The sequence below is a fragment of the Chinchilla lanigera genome, unplaced genomic scaffold (genome assembly GCF_000276665.1).
Source record: "Chinchilla lanigera isolate Chin_1 unplaced genomic scaffold, ChiLan1.0 scaffold00043, whole genome shotgun sequence".
Classification (NCBI taxonomy): Eukaryota; Metazoa; Chordata; class Mammalia; order Rodentia; family Chinchillidae; genus Chinchilla; species Chinchilla lanigera.
Genome location: NW_004955444.1, coordinates 8,513,102 through 8,533,663, shown reverse-complemented (window position 1 = coordinate 8,533,663; position 20,562 = coordinate 8,513,102). Strand labels below are relative to the sequence as shown.

Sequence of the window (20,562 nt, the reverse complement as noted above, 5' to 3'; positions counted from 1 at the left end):
CTCAGTAGGGACACACAAAGGTCCCCTGGCCTATTGTCTGTGCTCAGCAGGGACACACAAACCTCAGCCTGTGATACCAAGGAACTTGGCCTAATCTTCTTTCAGTGAGAAATACAATAGGATAGATCTTCATTTGCCTGCAATGATTTAGCAATGTTTTTTTAACTATATTCCTATAACTATCTTAAATTTCTCAACTTGCAGGCTAAGCCTGCTTGTTTTTCTTTTTTTTCTTTTTTTTTGTGCAGATCTTGGTGTTCTTTTGCCTTTTGGTTACATGTGTTCAATATCAATGTTCACATAAGAAGTTTTCTTAAAAAAACCAAACAAACAGGTATTTAATCATTCAAACAAAACTTAATTTCTTTCAACCAGATTTACCTGATTCAATGTGTTTCAGAAACATATTAAACCCCTATCAAATGTTCTTTGGTTGCCATTCTGAGGTAAAGAAGTGAAAATCCATTTTAATGAGCATAAAGCCTTAAAATGGTAGTTCTTATCTTTTCCTATAAAGACAATATGCATATATGTGCACACATGTGCAGACACACACAGGTATATCTATAACTACATACACATATTTACATTTACTTGTATAGATAGATAGGTAGATAGATAGATAGATGGCTAGCTAGACAGATAGACAAACAGACAATTCTTTTCTCACCCTCGAACTCTTTAATCTCCACCTGCCTGAGATGCACATTCTTTGGGTACAATTATTTTAGATATAAATGTTTTCTTCTTCTGTTAATGATCCCTGTCTTCAGAGGTTCTATTACTTATTAACATGTACATCAGATGTCTAATACTAGTCATCCAGGTGAAGACCTGAGCTTCTACCTTAGATGACTAATATAATATTCTACATTAAACCCTTTCATAAGGCTCCATGCACTCAAAGTTTGATGTATGTTTTTATGTTATGACCATGTCAATGCATATATGTTTCTCATGCTTAATTGTCTAGCTTTTGTTCCAGAGAACAGTAGTAGAGTAAGCCTGGAATCTCAAAATCTAATAACAATCCTTTCTGAGTAAAATAAATAGGCCTTAATCCAGGGACAATGGACAAGGTCTAGATCAGTCCTGTTCGTGCAAGCTGCCAGACATACACCATCTGGCTATCAGCTGGGTGGCAACATATGGGCTCTGTAGCAAAGAAATGGCAAAACAATCCAGCTGGCGTCCCCTTGTCACTTTGTAGGTACGAAGTCACTATCCAGCTCCAGGTACTATGCTCCTTGCTGCAGATGTACACATACGGGAAGAATGTTTGTGTGTCTCTTGTGAGAAGGCTACACGTGAGCTGCCACAGGAGGATGGGGCATATACTGTGGCTTACCGAAGGGAAGGATCAGTAAGAGGACACAGGCTGTGAGGACCACCACTTTCCCAGTCATCTGCAACTGCAGCCTCCTCTACTCCCCCTTTCTCACCCCAGGAAGAGGCCATGGGCAATAGAAGTGCATCCAGTGGATTGTGGAAGAGTATTACATTCTTCAGATAATCATAGTCAAAACAGTTGTTTGAAAATCAAACAATGCAATGCCACCTAATGATGGAAGCCACAGGATTCCATTTTATTCTTTTTTAGCTCTACATCTATGTTTTTCAAATTGTGAGTCATTGCTTATGAAAAGTTCATGAACTCAACAGGTTGTGCCCAGCAACTTTTAAACAAAAAATAATAGAAGATAGTAGGGCTGTTTATTACACAGGGTAAGGCAAGTATTGTGAAGCTTGGATTTAAGTATATGTATATGCACTGTGTGTGTATGTGTGTCTCTTTCTTTCTCTGTCTCTTTGTCTCTGTGTCTCTCTCTGTCTCTGTCTCTGTCCATCTCTGTCTCTCTCCATATATATATGGAAAAAGAGTTTTAGGGGTTGCAGCATAAGATCAGTAAACTCAGAATCTGGGATCAGAATTCAATTTTCAGGTCAAAATTGAATCCCAGCTCTTCTATACGATTATTGTAAGTCTTGGTGTGTTCTACAGAATTATAGCAATAATACTACCTACACTTCACATAACTGTTGTGAGGACTCAATGAGAATTGATATAAAATAATTATTATAACATGTGAGTCAATTTGTGTTTATTTTCTCAGATTCCCACTATCTTTGCTCCTAAGCTTGCTTTTCTTTCTGTATTTTTAATTCTACTCAACACATGGCTTCACCATGTGTTCAGCAAAATGTTTGAAAAGGTAAAATTCTTCACTCCTATTCCACACATGAGCAACTCAGGGCCGATCGGAGTGACACCTTCACATGAATAAATTGGGATGCTGGTATTTGAACCCAGGATTCCTCACTCTTTCCACCAAAACATACCATCACCTGACCGCTAACCAGAAACTGAAGACCTAAAAATCGTCTCATTTCCTCCATTTCATGACCTGTGAGTCACTTACTCATCCCAGTGCAGATATGGCCTACTGGTCCACCCACTGCCTGCACATGCCGTCCCTCCTCATGGGTCTCCAGGCCCAGCTCAGGTCTTCACCTGCACGACTGCAGTAGCTATGTGGCCACTTTCCCTGTCCTCCACTCAGGGATGGACCCATGCCCTCCACTGCCTCCACTACCGGCACCACAGTGATACGTCCCAAGTGGAAATCTCTTCACATCCATCCTCCAGCTCTTGGTCTTTCCAGTGCTCACATTATCCCTAAGATAAACTCCAAATTCCACAGCAGAGTGTACAAAGAGACACAAGCTTCAGCTTTCTTCTGGGTTTATTACTATGCAGCCGTCCTGACTGTAGGTCTCCTCCACTTGATGTCAGCTCATGCATTCTTATGTCTTTCTTGGTTGTTTCTTATACTCCACCTTTCTTCCTGGTAATGTCTTCTTTCCTCTGCTTGACAAACACACCCCACCATCAAGACTAAAGTAACATTTCATCATTTTCTTTCTGGCTAATGCCTCCCTTTTTTGTACTTTCTTGGAACATTGCACACATTGGCAATGTGGAGCTTGCCACACTGCATTACGGGTAGAATGTTCAGTGCATAGATGTTAGTTCCCTCTGCCAACCGTGGGCATCTGGGGCCAGGAACTTCCTCACACTTGGTTCCTCAGCCACTGCTAGGGCCCAGTGCATGGTAAGTAATTAAAAACTAGCATTTGCACAATAATAATATGAGATTTAGGTCAGGCACAAAGTAGATATTTTCAAGATCAAAATTACTTGAAGAATGGTTCAATTATTTTCTGTTGTTCATAAACATACATGATAAGCCTGACCCAGCTATTTATCAGTACAAATTAGAGTATGTAGTACTCCTTGTGAAATAAATGTGAAGAACTCATGACGTGAACTCGCTGCTATTTACTTAACTGCACCTAGAAATACTGAATATTTCTATTGGCATATAATGAAGCTTTATGTTTTGAGATTTCTCTAAATTCAAACCCCTGCAATCTGCATGGTCTATAGTGAAAAATCTGCAATATTACCCTTCAAGTACTTTTTCCCTTAATGACATTCTTTTTATCAGTAATCTAAGACTCCAGATTAATTTTAATTTCCGGGGACCAGAATAACCTAAAGCAAAATGAATGACCAAGATCAGCTATGAAGGTAGATAAAACAGTCATTCATCATTTATAAACTCTACCTTACACATGCCGTGAAGCCTTGGGAACAAGCAACCAATATTTCCCTATTTTGGCACATTTCTTTTCAATGACCCCGTTTGTTCTCTGAAATGCATCTGTGCAGACGCAGGGAGGCCACATGCAGAAGGGCTGCTTCCCACCAAGGAAGATACAATGGGGATGAGAATGCAGCCTTGCACCTGAGAGACCTACAACTCTTTGGGTGGTCTCAGTAAAATGCTATTAGAATGCAAGGTGGTGCAGGAATCCCCCGCCTAACTTAAGCTTCCTTCCTTTCTTGTCTCATCTTCTCCCTTCCCCTAACATCATCCCGGAACATGTATCCCTGCCTTGGTGACTCTTCTAGGAAGATGTGAGCTAACACAGACATCATTCTTCTGAGCCAGGGAATATTGGTCCACCTGTTTCTGCTTGGCCCCTTTCCACCCTTCTGTCCATAAATCCTTTCCCAAATAACAAACAGTGGTTTCTTAAACACAGAAGTTAGATCTTTCCACAACCCAGCTTACCCTCAGCTCCAAGTTTTCATTATCTTCAACCCAAACTTTTCCGCTCACTCCACTAAGATTTCTGCTCAGATGACCTCTTCTCAGCGACCTCCCCTCTACAGAGACCATCCAATCTTCCAATGTATGTTTCATTGGCTTTTATTTTATTCACAGCACTTTTCATGGCCTGTTATATACCAATCCATACCAAGACTCACTCTTATTTATATATTTCTATTCCTTCTGGAAGAATGAACACTCCATGAAGCCAGGGACTTGTCCACCTTTTACTGCTACTTTCCCACTCAGTAGAACATTGTCTTTCTCATAGTAGGTGCTCAACAAATAACTGTTGAATGTATGAATCAGAACCACTAAATTACTTTTATTACTAACTAAAAAATAAAGAAACCATATTTGTTACATAGATATTTCTTCTCCTACAGAAAAGTGTTCTTGTTCCTATTTTCAAATAGCACCAGACATCAATTATGTATGATCAATGACAACAACTGACATTGTATTTGATAACCTAATAACCAATTTAGGGTTTACAAAAATGGTAGAAGCAGCATACAAAACAGTACAAACACATTACTTTCAGTCCTTATGGTTCTTAAAATGTAAGCCACTAAAACATTGCTTTTCACTGGTAAAAGTGAAGGAGCAAAACTTTGCTGTTTTAAGAAAATGATAATCAATCTTGCAATTTTCAGTTCAGCCACAAGTCTTGGAAAACCCGAAAGTGGATACCTAAGGAATTCTCTGGAGCAGAGTGAACCTCATGACTTTCTTAGCGCTTCTGTATGCTAAGAATCCTTGAAAGACAGAGGTGGAACTACCATCACTAACACCAGAGTCAACCTATTTCTTTCTTTTTCTTGCTATTTGTCAGACACCAAGAATAGTTGGGATGAGTATTTTAAGTGCATATGAATTTTTAAACCATCATAGAAAAAGGAAGTAGGTATGGTGGCCATAGAGGTAAAGATCAACTTGACACTTTAAAGGTTTAGAGACTTCCTTCTTTTATAAACCAAAGCCCTGTTAATAGTCTGTTATGGTTTGTGTCTGGGTGTCTCCCCAAAGCCTCATGTGGCCATGGGGCAGGCTTTTAGAGTTTGATTGATTATGGGTGTGAGAGCTGCACCCGCCCTGGGGTGGATAGTTTGCATATGTAAGGGGGAGGAAAAGGGTGCTTGAGCCCATTCCGCCCTTGTGTGTGCTTGTTGCTTTGCTGTGTTCTGTTGCCATGAGCTGTAGCTCTCTGCCATGTGCCAGCCTGCCTTGTAATCTGCCAAGTATGGACAGAAACCTCCACAAACTGTAAGCAAAATAAACCTTTCCTTCCTTAATTTTGGGCATCAGGTATTTTGTCCCAGCAATGAGAGAAAAGTAAGCAAGACATAGTCACTCCAATATGTCTTGATTTTTTTTTTGTATCTTTACTCATTAAAAGGAAAGAAGAAGGAAAATATAAAAGGCGGTAAAAAATATATCGATTTCCATGGTGTCCTATGCTTCTACATCTTTCCTCAACTCCTCAGTTTGCCCAAGTATTCGCTCTGTGTCCAACACAGACAATCAGTCTGTAGAACACAAGATCCTTTCTACTTTCAGCCACTTCACAAACAATCCCATCATCTTTGTCAAAGCTCTTTTCCAAGTCCATTTCTTCTCCTGCACACCTTTTTAAAGTGGAAGCTGCATACCTTGCCTGATTCCAGATATCAGAAAGATCCCAGAAAATATACCTTTATTGCTGCTGCCTCAAAGCAATGGATTTCTGCTCTCCTATAAAATCTTTCCATCTTTGAAGTTCATGAGAGCTCTTTAACATTTCTATTGGTGATCCCACCACTTGGACATTTATCAAAAACTTAGTACTTTGCTGTGTTTTCTGATAAGTCCCAATATTATCCTGTGCTACACAGCCTACAATTTTCTTATTCTGTCTAGGTCTTGACTTGGCCTCCTACTTCGATCACTGGGCTCAATCCATACCCTGATCCTTTGTTTCCCATTCCATGGTCCCAAACCACAGGCACATTGACCAATTCATTCACTTAGGCAAACCTTTACTCAGCATCTATGTGCTCAATGGCCATGGGCACTTTAAGTGTGGATAGGCAAACAGAGTGTCCATTCTCACAGGCTATACCTTAGCACAAAGATACACTGAAAAATAATTTTAAAAGTAGTAAAAAGTAGTGATGAAGGCTAAGGAAGGGAAGTGTAGAGAATGATCTGGAAAAACACGTGGTTGTAGCCTCCCTGAGCCTTGAGGTTAAGGAACATCACTCTTTCTAGAATTTTCATTCTTTTATTCTTATTGTATATGTTTGAAACCTTAGCAAGGGATTCAGGGTCCCTAACATTGTTATTTCTTCTCAAGTTAATGAACCCATCCTCTCCACTGATAGTAGACGCATGAATAATTATTTCAAACGATTCTCTTACTTCCACTTTCTCCCATATCCTACCTGGCAAGTCTTCAATCTTGAATCAAATCAAAATCTTTTTACCTGGGCTCCTAAGCCCTTGTAGGGAAAGAACATTCTACCATAGAGGTTCCATGTTTTGTAGCCCGAGCCTTGCTTGGACCGTTACCTCTACAATCAATCCTCTTCTGTATTTCTAAACAGCCTTGTGTTTGCCTATTTCCCACAGCATCTATTTTAATCTCCTCCATCTCTTCAGGCCCACTGGCTATCACTGTTCTCAGTTTGTGCCACTTCAGAGGCAAAAGTAGAAGCTCATTTATTCATCTGCTAATTCATCCAGCTAAGATGCGTCCATGAGGAGAGATCAGAGCTCGGATGTGAAGGCCCTGAGGGAGGCAGGCAGGCGCAGTCCCCCAGGCAAAGGGACCACCATACACAGGCACATGCTTGTGGCACATCGGAAGTTTGAGGAATCATGGTAAGAGAGAGGGACAGGCAGTAACATGGAGTCACTGCAACCAAATTGCAATGGGACTTGCAGGTGTTTGTAACAATTCAGCTGTCACCAGGGACAAATGCAGGTCGCTGGAGGGGCTTACCACACGAGTCAGATAGGAATTCCCATAAGAAACTGTCCCCTCCTCCACTCTAAGCTCTGCTGCATTGCTTTCCATTGCAGCTTTTGCAATGTTTCAGTAGAAGTTAGTCCTTCTCTAGGCAGAACCACTTCCGTTTTGGATTGAGGTTATTACTGTTCCATCAGGGGCTTTCCTTCAGCAGTTACTCCACTGTGCCTATACTTTAAACTCTACTCTATGAAGCTCGTATCAGGAGGACAAAGCTACCCTCACCTTCTCAATGTCAGCCCTTTCTTTACTGGATCTTCTCTTTCCTTCTCCTTCGTACTATGTATTTAGAAGACCTTTTTCTCTTTCCTGATGCACTTCTTCACCTTTTCCATTAAATCCCTCATCTATCCAATAAACCTCATAAGCGCACACCATGCTAGGAACCGTGTTAGAGAAACAGAGGTGTAACATCCATCCAGTAGGGAAAACGATAGGCAAAGGCCACCTTTCTACTGGGAGCCCTGTAGGCTGCATACACTGATGTGTCTCAGCTTCTCAGCTGTTTTTATTTTGTTTACTTTGGCGTAATTTGAGGCTTGTAGAAAAGTTACAAGAATAGTATGAAAATTTCCCAGATATCCTTCATCCAGATCGTTCAACATTTTATTACATTAGCTGTGTATTTGATGCCCTCCGTGTAGTTGTATGATTATAGACATGTCAATCTTACATGTTGGGGGCATCACCAATGGGATGTCCTTTTCCTCATAAACAGCATAGTGTGTATTTCTTAAAAACAAAGAATTTATTACTCCAGAAGAGTTATCAAAATCAAGAAAGATAAGAATGCAATACTGTTTTCTACATACACTTTCAAAACTCAATTATCTCTTTGTAGCTCACAAAGTTTAACATGTATTTTAAGATTATACTTTTTAAAAATATAAATATTCTACATAGGCATTGTTTTTTTAAAAAGTTGGAAAAAAGCCAAAAGCCAAAAGAATAAAATTCACATTTTATTCCATCATCCTGAGAATCACCATTCATTTTTGTACCTCCACGTGGGCACGTAATCAGTACCTGCACCTGGGCATATATATCAGTGTCTTCCCTTAAAAAAACTGATTATACTAAAAATACTGTGCTTCGGAAATCTGATTTTTCACTTACTATAGCTCATGTCATGAAGTTTTTTTTAGTTGTGTAAATGCTGTGCATGAATCTGTCCTCTGGGCAGAGCTTCCTTGAAATTCTTCTTGGTTTTACTTGCAGTTCAGTGGTCACCCTTCTTCATTAATTATCTCATTTTCACATGCCCCTCCACCCATCTCGTGTGTGTGTGTGTGTGTGTGTGTGTGTGTGTGTGTGTGTGTCCCCATCCACCAAGCTTTTCCTGGGTTGTCTTCAACCTTGGCATAGTCTGTTGACTAACTCCCCACTGTACAGTTTCAGCACTTCCATTCCCAATCTTTCCTGGGTGCTAGTGCTCAGTATACTTGCCATCTACAGGTGGATTACACCTCACATTCAACACACCCATATGGTCCTGCTGAGGTCACATCTTTGCTAGTTGCGGTCCTCTTGCCTTCCTTAGCTCATGCCTTCTCTCTCTGTCTTGTTCACCTCCCTATCCTATTGGTTGTTAATGACTATAAATTTTTCTTTGTAATGACACTGAACACCTCACTTTCCCACACCCATTGCCAGTGTGTTATCTAGGCCATCAATATTTCTTGCTCAAATTAACACAAAAAAAATCTCTAACTGGTCTCTTGACCTCAACTTGCTTCTAATCTATCCAGCTCCAGTGGTCCTGATTCTAGATTAAACACGCAACCTCTTTTTCTGATAAATCCCATTAAACGTAGATAAAATGAACTTCCAGAAAGACACACAGGCCTCTGCCCCGCCCCCAGCTCACCCTTGCTGCTCCCATGGCACACACCAGGACCGCTGAGCCGTTGGCGGTTTCCCTGGGCTCTGTGCCTCTAGGCTGTGGTTCTTCCCTGTGGAGGGTCCAACATTTCTCTCCCTAGTTTCACCCATGTTTTTCCCCACTCATTTTTTAAAGCCAAGCACACGCGTGTACTTTAGGGTTCCTTCCCTCACTAACCCACACTAGCCTGGTCTCCACCCGGCCCCTGCTGTTCTTGTGTCCCCTAACTGTCCCTCTGTCATTATCAAATCATCTGCTTTGGTTGTTGTTTACCCCGTTAAGCCCTGGACTAGGACCCTACCAGCACCAATAATACTGCAGGGAAGAAGTCAAATTCTAGTAAACACTTTCTAAGAGAGCAAATGGATATAATATACTTTGGTATTATGTCCACCTGGTATCATTAATATCAAAGTTATGTATTTGTATTTAATTTTATATCTATATATAATTCTTTTTAGTTGTGCTGTACAATAAAATGATCCTAAGAGCTAGATTAAATTGACCTAATTCATGAAAGCATAGCACTTTGGCTTGAGAGGTTTTCACAAATAGTGCAGATAACATGAAAAGAATTATCTCTGATACCAATAATTTCTAAATGAAACAGTCCAAGCTGGGTAACTTGGAAAATACGTAATCAGGTTCTCATAGTTATTTCATCGTCATCCTCACTTTCTTATCAGTAATTTCATTATGACAGATGTGAGACTTGGCTCTTTTGTTTGCTGGGGACAGGTTTTATGGATGTCAAAAAGATAAACTAACAATTTAACGCTGCCTCATAGGGACTATTTAATTTAGTTTTTTTTTTTTTTTTTTTTTGGTTTTTCTCCGGTACCGGGAACCGAACTCACGACCTTGCGCTTGCCAGGCAGACGCTTTGCCTCTGAGCTAAATCCCCAGCCCCTTAATTTAGTTTTAAAACTAAATTTTACCTACGCACATTTACAAGATTGGCAGCAATGACACAAATGAAAGAAAAAGGTGAGGAATCATTAGAATAATAAACATAATATAATAAAGGAGAACAAAAGCCCTTTCATCACCAACATTTTTGGAAAACATTTCATCACACTAAATAAAAATATCAGAATTGTTCAGATGTGATTCTGAGCAAAACAATATCATAAATAAATATATATACACTCAACACACACACATATACACACATGTATACATATATTAAAAAATGAGGAAAGATAATACTTAGTATCATTGTCAAAATAGAAGCTATTTTTCCTTACCTGAACCTGAGAAATTGTCCACAGACCCGTCCGCTGTTGTTGAAGCTATTTCACTACTGCTCATCGGCTCTGTTTTAACTATAAAATAAACATGCATCATATTAATAGTTACTGGTAAAGGCGTGGTAGAGAAATACAGCATTAAAATAGTGACAAGAAATTAATGTTAAAAAACAATCTTCCCTCTTGAACATAAATCAGATTACTATTCTTAATAGAATCTTTTCTGGAAAAGCACTCATGTTTTTTCTCCCCAAGAGAGCTAGCTGTAACTACAAAGCAATACTTTCAATGGAAAACATTGTTTTCCATTGTATAATAATTGTTATATTATTATATATTTACTGAATCGCTTACTAATAAATTGTAACTCTAAAAATATATGTAAGGTGACATGAAATCATTTCCTGAAATTTGTGGAAAAATCTGTTCTTTGGCCAAACAGTGAAAAGGATAGAGGAGAAGGAGAAAAATTGGCTGTCCTTCACACCAACAGGGTTTCATAATGCTCAAGGGCAGGTGAATCCATGCACCACACACATACACACACACATCATCCGTGTGGCTCAGACAGTCTTCAACTTAATAGATTATTATCAATAAGCATATATGACTGCAAATTCATCAATATTTTATGTACATTTAGTACCAAAGACACATTAGTAAGTAGAAACAGTTGTCCACTTAAAAATAATACTAATGCTAGCTTGTGGAATATATATGATCTTTAATAAAGTCCTTTTGGATTTAGAATTAACTTTTTGGCTGGGCTGTGGTGGTAGACACCTGTAATCTCAGCACTCAGGGGCTAAGGTAAGAGGATGATGAGTCATGACCAGCCTGAGCTACATAGTGAGTTGGAGGTCAGCCAAGACTACATATCAAGAGGCTGTCTCCAAAATACACAAAACAAAACAAAACACCCAGCTTTTTGATTTATGGCCTCGACTCTCCCCAGCAACCTACTCCTTACCATTCTCCCATCAAAGATGAGCCAGACCATCTCAGAACATCTGCCTATTTTGTCCCTAGTGTTAGATTTTTTTTTTTAAAAACATGAATAGCTACTATTATTATTTCCCTACAAACTAGTGAAGTGCTATCATGGGAATCTGCCTAGTCTATTTTGTTGAAGCTATGCATTCCCTATTAACAGATTTTCAGAAAGAGTACAATAATATTTTAAGACAACCGTAATGTGTTTCTTGAAATGAATGCTTAAACAAGAGGATATTTGGAGATGCTTCTCTCACAAAGTCAACACATTCTGAAAGGGAAGAAGATGATGGAAAACATACAGCTCCTTCTCCCCTCCATGTGGCAGATCTCTTAGAAATACCAGGCAGAGGACAAATTCATGCAACTCCTGGGACTCCAAGTATTTTACCAATACATAATGAGCACTGTTTAAATAAGCATCATAAATAGATGTATCAGATAGTCACTTTAAAAAATTATTTAGATGGTTTTTAAACACATTGGGGGAAATGATCATTGAGACTAATGGAAATCACTCTGCTGTGTTGTTTTTGTGTAGACCACACAACAGCGAGACTGAAGTTGTAACTGAAGCTTTTACTTTTCTGCCAGTTGTTTTGGGGTAGAAGTCTCAGTTGAGGCTAATGAATTCTGACACAAGCCCGTATTTCCCTTGTTACTGTGTGCCACCACGTAACCTAATGATTTTGCTCTTCATATCCATTGCACTGCTATAGCTCTTTGAAAACTACTGTCCTTACATTAGAGCAGCTTTTAAGTTTTCTACCCAGTGTCCCACATCACACATCACCTAAAAAGAACTTCTATAATGTCCTGTACATGTAAGGCAATAGTTCTGTTTCACTCTTCACTACACAGATCACCACTGGAATTCTGAACTCAGAATCAAATGCCTCATGCTGAGAAAAATATTGGAGTTTGGTCCACTAGAAACAGGTCATGTTAAGCACCTACTATGTGCCAGGTTGTTTACAGACACTATAATTAATAGTTAGACAACTCTACAAGTAGGTCTCTTTTACACTCACAAATTCCCTAGTCTTCTTGTTTCACAAGCAAAAATGGAAACTAGAGTGATAGAAAGTTGCCCAAAGTCACAAAGTGGCAGAAATGAGGTTTCATTTTGAAATTTTTTAATCCAAGCCTCCATGACCAAAACTTGAAGAAATGGTCATAAGTGGCACCTTCCATAGTTAAAACTACTGTATAACAGCGCGAGGCAGCCGAGGAACACTGGTACAGAGTAGCAACCAAAACTGGCACGGTCCCCGCTCTGCAGCATTCTCAGTGTTCAGCCCCCTGAACCTGGAGGGAGATCTCGGGGGCGGGGGAAATCTCACATTGAATTGTCAGGAAAAGATGAAGAAGAAATTCTTTCACTGTGTAGAAACTGGTCCAAAAGTTCTAAGTCATTGCCAAGTCTAAGGTCTATACTCTGTAGACTGGACTCTGCAGTTGCTTTGCAAAAGCTTACCTGCAACAAAACCACTGTGTTTCTGAACCCCTAAAATCTGCACCTGCTGTCCCCGGTGTGATTAGCTAATCATATGTAACTTTCACTCTCAACAGACACATTCAATTACACTTGAAACCCATTAGAACTAGGCAAAAAGAATAGAAAGGAAGGGAAGATGATACTTTTTCTTTTAGGTCCCAAGTTCATTGCTTTTTGCCATTGTTCAAACATACCCATCCATACACTAAGGAATAAAGACTCCCAGTGAATTCAGTTTTTATAAAGACTCACTGTTGTAGAGAAGAGGATGTACATAAAGTAACTACCAGGATATTCGTGATTGTATCAGGCACTGTAATTGAATACTTTGATCACCAGAGACTTGATGCTAAAAAGACTAGTGATTTATTGTGATGTAAAGTAGTTTCTGAATGAAAGCCAAAGGGACAGAGACTACTTGTGGCTTTGTTATTGCCAAGCACACACCCACTGCAGAGTTAAAAAGACAAGCATAATCTCCGGCCACCAAAATTCTACCCATTCTGTCTCCAGCAGGGCAATCATGTTTATCAATGGGCTGCAGAGGATATATCAGAGAACCTCTCTAAGGCTTTGAATTTACAACCACCACATGCTGGAGTTTTGCTGCCTTAGATATATAAGGTACTGTAACATCTGAGATCTATTCCATCTAAGCCCCATCTGTCTCCAAAGCAAAATCTATGAATCATCTATTCATAAGACTCATATATAACTAGCACTGCCTCTACATACTTTTTTCTTTGTTTCACTACCTCAGTCTACTAGAAAATAGAATTTTTGTTCTCTCTTTGTTCAAGTGTCTTTTTTCCCCACCAATTAAATTTCCAACTTCCATTTGATCTTTAAGCACCTACCCATACTCATCCTTCAAAAAAAATCAGTTTCCCTTTGTCACTCTAAATCTCCTTGGCCCCTCCTAATCCTTCCCTTGGCATTCACTTTAGGCCTGAGCTATGCTAGGCAAATCCCTCTCTTCAGATATACCACAAACTTTCACCCATCAATGCCTTCAAATCTAGTTTTGAAGTTAGAGAAACAGATGTTCTAAAACTTAATTTGATTCTCTGACCTTACTCATCTCCTACACAAAATTTTAAAATTTTTATTTCCATTACAGGAATGCAATAAGGATTCATAAGAATTCATGTAAAGTACCTTGTAGAAAGGAGTTGACACTACATTTATCATCTTCATTAATAGTATCACTAGTGATAGTCTATTTCCCTTGGAATTAATGTCCTCCTCCTTCATCCTGAGTCGTATTACCAGGGAGTAATATTAGATAAAGAGTTAAAAGTATCAACTTTGGAATTACTAATGGCATTACAATCTAGTTCCCCATTATGGACCTGGAAAAAGTTACTCAACTTCTCTGTGCCTCAGCTTCTTCATCCGCTAGTGGGGATTATGTAAAGAACATGCCATGTACGGATAACAAAAGGGAAATGGTATTAAAACACTGAGCTCTGTGCTTGGTCCAGAGCCCATGCTTTCTTTGTGTTTTTTTCTGGTACCGGGAATCAAACTCATGACCTTGTGCTTGCCAGGCAGGCGCTGTGCCGCTGAGCTAAATCCCCAGCCCCAAGAGCCCATGCTTTTCTATCCTTATAGCATCTCTTTGATTATGAGAGGGAAAAGCATTTCCTTTCTCTTTTCTTTTTTCCTCAGTGTTAGGGATTGAATCCAGGGCCTCATTGATGTCAGGCACTTTACTACCAAGCACCCTACTTGGCAAGCACCTCTACTACTAAGCTACATCCCCAACCCCAAAAGCATTTCTTAAGCTATAGATACTTGGGTCAAAATCTATCGCGAGCTTTAAATCTTACCCTTTGAAAAGAAAATGAGAAGAATGTAAAGTGAAGTAACTTGCTTAAGATCAACCATGAGGTCCTGCCTCAGGACAGTCAAAATCAAATCAAGGTTATATGGAAATAACTCCAGGAGAAAACCAATATTTTGGTCATTAGAGTCAGTGTGCATTTTTGCTGAAGGAAGAGGCTAGCAGAGGGAGGATGAGTCACATGGCAATTACAACCAAGAATTCTGGGCAAAAACACAGCCATCTCCCTTTAACCCTCCTTGGGGTAAGTAGGTCCATGAACATGAAAAACCCATCTTCCTCCACCATAAATTGAAGCAGAGACTTAGCTATTAGACCATTGTAGTTTGGTGACATCAGCTATAGAGATCATCCAACTAACCCATGGAACTTTGAGTCAACCTTTGAATGTTGAGATATGTAAACAGACGCCCAAGGAGATGATAGAGCAATCACAGAAGATAAGCATTGAGTACATTTAATTAACTGTATTTCTAACCACAAATTTAGAAGGCATTAGAGCAAATTCACTCCCAAAGGACAGCTCTGCTGCCAGTCTGGGAGCTGGCCTGTGCTATGAAGAATACGCCAAGGGACACACACGGGGAAGACACCAACCTGGATCCTTCCCCAGACAGTATCCAAGCTCACCTTGCAACTTAAATGGTAATAGTACAGCTTATTTTTGTGTGGTGCAAGCTCGGTCTTCCATCCAATTTTGTTTCCTATTATAATCGGGGGCTTCGAAACTCAGTTTGGGATCTCCCTCCTTCCACTATGATTCTGTCATCTCTTCTGGTGACTCCGTGAGACTTACTTTCAGTCAGTTTGCTTCTAAAATGGCTCTGCTACAGCAGTGCCTGAAACTGCACTGCCTCCTGGAAATACCCCCTTTCACTTTTTTCTCTGACATCAGACTTGTTCTTAAGGCTCATGACAATATCCTACATTTCCAGACTCGTATCTGTTCTCCCGTTCTGTCTGTGCCCTGCTTGCCCAGTCTGGAATTCCCAGCCGGCCAAGCCTTGTCCCTGCTCCAGAACACAGTGTTGTCTTCTTTCCAAAGCATCATTTTTAAAAAACTCAAATCCCCAAACAGGCAGTTTCTCCCCGTTCACGCTCCACTTTGCTCTGGATGCATACACTTGACAGAACAGGTTTAACTTAGTATGCTGAGTTCACTTACAGTTAGTCTTTCTTTATTCGCTTCTGTTGCTTGACAGTGCCCTTTTCCATCCCTTCTAAACTGTCTGAAATGATCTTCACTGAGTCTTGTCCACTTTCCTCAAGCCCCAAACTGTACGTCACTCCTTAGCTGCTTTGGCATATGTTCTCACCAAGTATTTTATAATATTGACACTGCATTAAATCTTTTATCTTCCTGCAACATTTCCCAGTTTCTCACTAATTAATTTTAATGGGAGCTCCTTTTCCATTAGCAGGAATTAGTCTCTATGTCTTTATTCTTGGTGCTTCTTCCATACTTCCCTTGTCATGAAGCTCCACTATCAGTTTTTCAGTGTCTTTAATCATTCCACCTCAAGTCTGTTTCCCTTTCAGTGAGAGAAACAGACAGGTCACACTTGATATTTTTTCCTGCATTTCTGGAGCTCAAACCCATGGCCTTGCCCATGCTGGGCAAGTATGCTACCGCTGAGCTATATCCCCAGCTCATCCAATTTTTTAAAAAAGCCTTCTGTCAATCATGACACCTCTCAAGCTGCCTTCTTTCATTACCAAGTTTCCTGAATATCTGCCTTCATATCTATCACCTCATTTCTCTTTCTCTAATCCTTTGTGTGATCAATTTTATGCCTATAATTCCCTGAAGGCCTTTCTCAATTGCCCAGTTTGAACTTTTCTTACTCTCAGCTCTCCTTAATTCTTCTGAAGAGTAGGTCCCTCTTTTGGACAGTTTTCTCACCATTGATCAATATGACACAGCAGCAGTTCCATTTTGCCCATAGAGCTTTCTTTTTCTCGAGGTTTTCTTCCTTTGAAGAAGAGTACCACCCCACTGTGCACCCACTGTGGTGCTCTTGGGAAGTTGTAGAACCTTTAAGAGACAGGGTGTAGTGGGCACCTTGTACAACCTTATGAGAACCAAACTTGTGCATCTTGACTGAACTTAAACTCAATGATATACATGGCCAACAAGAAATACTAGTCAGTTTCAAAGCCTGGTATTCAAAAGAATTCTATCCTATTAGAATAACATTGTGCACTTTTTTAAAAAAGAAATAAATGACAAATGTTGACTGTGCCTTTTAAATGTCTGTTACATCTCTATTCTCCTTTTCTTTTCTTTTTTTTTCAATTCTCATTCCTGTCACACTAGCTCAGGTTCCCACTACGTAAAATTTGGATAGATTATATAAACCTCCACATGGTAGCTCATCTCTCCCTCAGTCCAATCTATCCTTGAAATTGGTGCCAGATTAATACCTAAATTAATACCTAATACCTACTACTTCCTTCCCCTTTAATTTCACCTCCTCACCTGAATTTTCTTTCACAATAATTTCTTTTATTGCTATTGTTTTTAAAAATGAGCTTCATGCAGATGGCTCATAACCTTCTAGGTATATGCACATTGTTTTCCTGGGTACCAGTTCTCACATCCCAATGATGCCGTGCCCTTGCCTGGTGAAGGTCAAACTTAACCTGTCAAATAAAATCACCCTCTTCTCCTTGTGCAGTGGTCATCTCTTTAGCAACAGTCATGCAGACTGAAAGTCTCTTCACCCTGATTTCTCCTGCGCACTCTTTCCTTAGTCCCTGTTGCTAAGGGATATCATTTGGCACTTACATGCTTCCCTAAAACTAGGTGGTAAAGGCATGGTCCCCACTGTGGTGCTCTTGGGAAGTTGTAGAACCTTTAAGGGACAGGGTCTAGTGAGCAGCTTCAGGTCACTGGGACCATGCTCCCAAAGGGGGTTGGGGATCTGGCCTGTTTGAATCCCTCTCTTCCCCGCCACAGCCATGAGATGAGTGATTTTGCTCTGGTATGTCCTCCTCATAGGACATGAGGCTTTTCCGCAAGCCCCAAACCAACAGACAAACGATTATGGACTGAAACCTCTAAAACTGTGAGCCAAAGTAAATCTTTTTTCATTACAAATTGATTATCTCAGGTTTCTGTTACATGAACAAAAAGCAGACTAATACACGCAGTCCATGACTGGTACCACTGTAATCTTTCACAGAGTTCTTCTTAACATCACAACCAGTGTCCTAATTACCTTCAACCTCTTCTCTTTGAAAAGCTATTACATTGGCTTTTTAGACTCTTTTCTCCCTAATTTAGACAGTTTTATTTATCTTTGCATGGTTGGGATTTGTACAACACTCCTGAGGTCTTCAGCAGGCCTTACATTTTCTCCTATATTCAGTTCCTATTCATTCATCATATATTGAGGCCCTCTCTCTGTTTATTTACCATCTCTTCCAAATACTTTATGTTTGCATAAAAGCTAGTAATTTACAAGAATATAAGAGTATTACAAAATAGTCTCTGACCTAATTATCTTAACTTTCCTGTGTAACACTGTAATGCCTGTTCTACATATAAAGCACCACATGTTCCTACAGATGTTTGAACTAAACTAGCCTAGTAAGACGTCTAACTGTTCCTTAAATCTTCAGTTTTGCTTCTGCCTTATTGGCTGGAATTTTATAAATTTTCAACATGACTAAGCCATGTACTTTGAATTTCAACTGAAATCCCACATATTTCATTATCTTCTCCTTCTACTACTCAGAAATGATCTTTTCTTGATCTTCTAAGTCAGCACTTGTGCCTTCTTTAGACTATAACTCCTACTCTACCGGACTTTATATTTCAAAGTCTTATTTTCACATGTACACAATAAATTTTTCATGGTAGAAACTACACCTTTCTACAGAGATATAATATCACTATAGAACTTAGCACAATGCCTGGCTCACTGTTGGAATTCAGTATTTACTGAAAGAATGCACATCTGACTTTAAAAAGTAAAGTACAACTAGTCTCATACCATTAGCACACTGCACAGGCATTAAAACACTGCTCAAATATACGAAGAATTTATTCCTCCTAAATCACACTCAGTGAACTTCTGCACAGGTTCTGGCAAAACATCCTACATGCAGGACACATATAATAGTTATATCATTTTGAATAACATATTAGTTGGAGGAAACACATTGGCATAGAATAATACCAATCCTGGCATTTTTTATTTTTAGAGAGGATCTCCCTGAGTCAGTAACAAGAGAGGTAAATAAATTATTATACATTTAATAAGTCCTGGCACATGACCAACCTAAGACAAGTATTAGACATTGTGGCAAATAAACCTTTAAAGAGCCGTGGGAAAAGTACCTCTGCACATAGGCATGCTGTAGAGATCACGAGTGAAAAGAACAGCCATGTAATGTTATGGTTTAGATTCAATGAGGGTCACTCATAGACTTTAGGAGTCTTTCTCAAACCATAAGGTGGAAGTGGAAAGGTCTGCTTTCAAAAAAATGTGTCAAATGATTCCAAAAGGGACAAAGGACACCAAAGGCACAGATGAAGAGAACGCGTAAAATTGTCATATAAAACATGGAAGCAGAAAAATAGTAATATTTCTCAATGTATATATTTATGATATTTTAAAAATCACATTTGAATTAAATACTATACATAGCCATTTAACCATTTATTCTTGATTAAATGGTATATATATCCATGAATTAAATTTTTTGATTCAGTGAATTCCCGCTCAGAAAACAAAGCATCCCTTTATCCTGGGATTGCCTCTATGACTTGACATAGGATTATCCCTCAAGTACTAAAGACATCTTCTTCATTTTGAAAGATGGCAGAAAAAGCACACTTTGCACAACCTTATGAGAACCAAACTTGTGCATCTTGACTGAACTTAAACTCAATGATATACATGGCCAACAAGAAATACTAGTCAGTTTCAAAGCCTGGTATTCAAAAGAATTCTATCCTATTAGAATAACATTGTGCATTTTTTTAAAAAAGAAATAAATGACAAATGCTGACTGTGCCTTTTAAATGTCTGTTACATTTCTACTCTCCTTTTCTTTTTTTTTCAATTCTCATTCCTGTCACACTAGCTCAGGTTCCTACTACGTAAAATTTGGATAGATTATATAAACCTCCACACGGTAGCTCATCTCTCCCCCAATCCAATCTACCCTTGAAATTGGTGCCAGATTAATACCTAACACACTTTCTCTGTATCTGTCTTTTGCTCAAAATATTCATTGGCTTCTCCACTGGCCCCAGGACGAAGGCCAAATTCCTTAGCCTAGTATTCAGGGTCCTTCGCAGTTTGGCTCCAGTTGATCCTTCCGAACTTATCTGCTATCAATTCCTCTTCAGCTAAACTAGTCTCTTCCAGTCTCCCAAACTATCCTACCTTTGTTCCTAGTGTTCCCTCATTTAGAATGCATTCCATCTCTTCTCAACCAATTCAAATTCTACCCATTTCCCGATACTCAGCTCAGATTCCATCTTCTCCTTGAAGCCTGGCCAGATGTTAGCACGCTGAAGAGCTCTTTCTCTGAACTCTGAGAGCACTCTTGTTTAGATCAGTGGCTCCTAACCCATTCTCTTGAGAATGAAGCCCTCTTTCTAGCACCGAAATATTCCCGAACTCAAATGATAGTCTATTTTTAATCTGTTGATGGGTAAGTTGCATATCAATCTGTAGACAAGAAATTTTTACTTAATAAACACAACAGAATATCCATATGTGTTCTTTTACACAAAATAATTTGCTGAACTTTGGTATCACCCCGCCAACTTTAAGAGAACTCTCAGCCACAGACAAAATCTTTTCTTCATAATTTGTTTGAAACACTACAGCCTTTTAGCTTTAAGTTTTTGCCAAATATTCAGAAAGATTCATCTTCCTCAATCAGA

The 20,562-nt window shown here is 39.3% G+C and overlaps 1 protein-coding gene across 13 annotated transcripts in view; it reads right to left on the bottom strand.

The window, feature by feature from the left end:
• Nucleotides 1-20,562, bottom strand: part of Eya1 (EYA transcriptional coactivator and phosphatase 1) — a 318,971-nt gene that overhangs the window by 121,378 nt on the left and 177,031 nt on the right. For all 13 annotated transcript variants that reach the window (XM_013518211.1, XM_013518210.1, XM_013518208.1 and 10 more), the window contains one exon: nt 10,318-10,395. In XM_013518211.1, the coding sequence (XP_013373665.1) occupies nt 10,318-10,395 (78 nt within the window). The remainder of the gene's footprint in view (nt 1-10,317; nt 10,396-20,562) is intronic.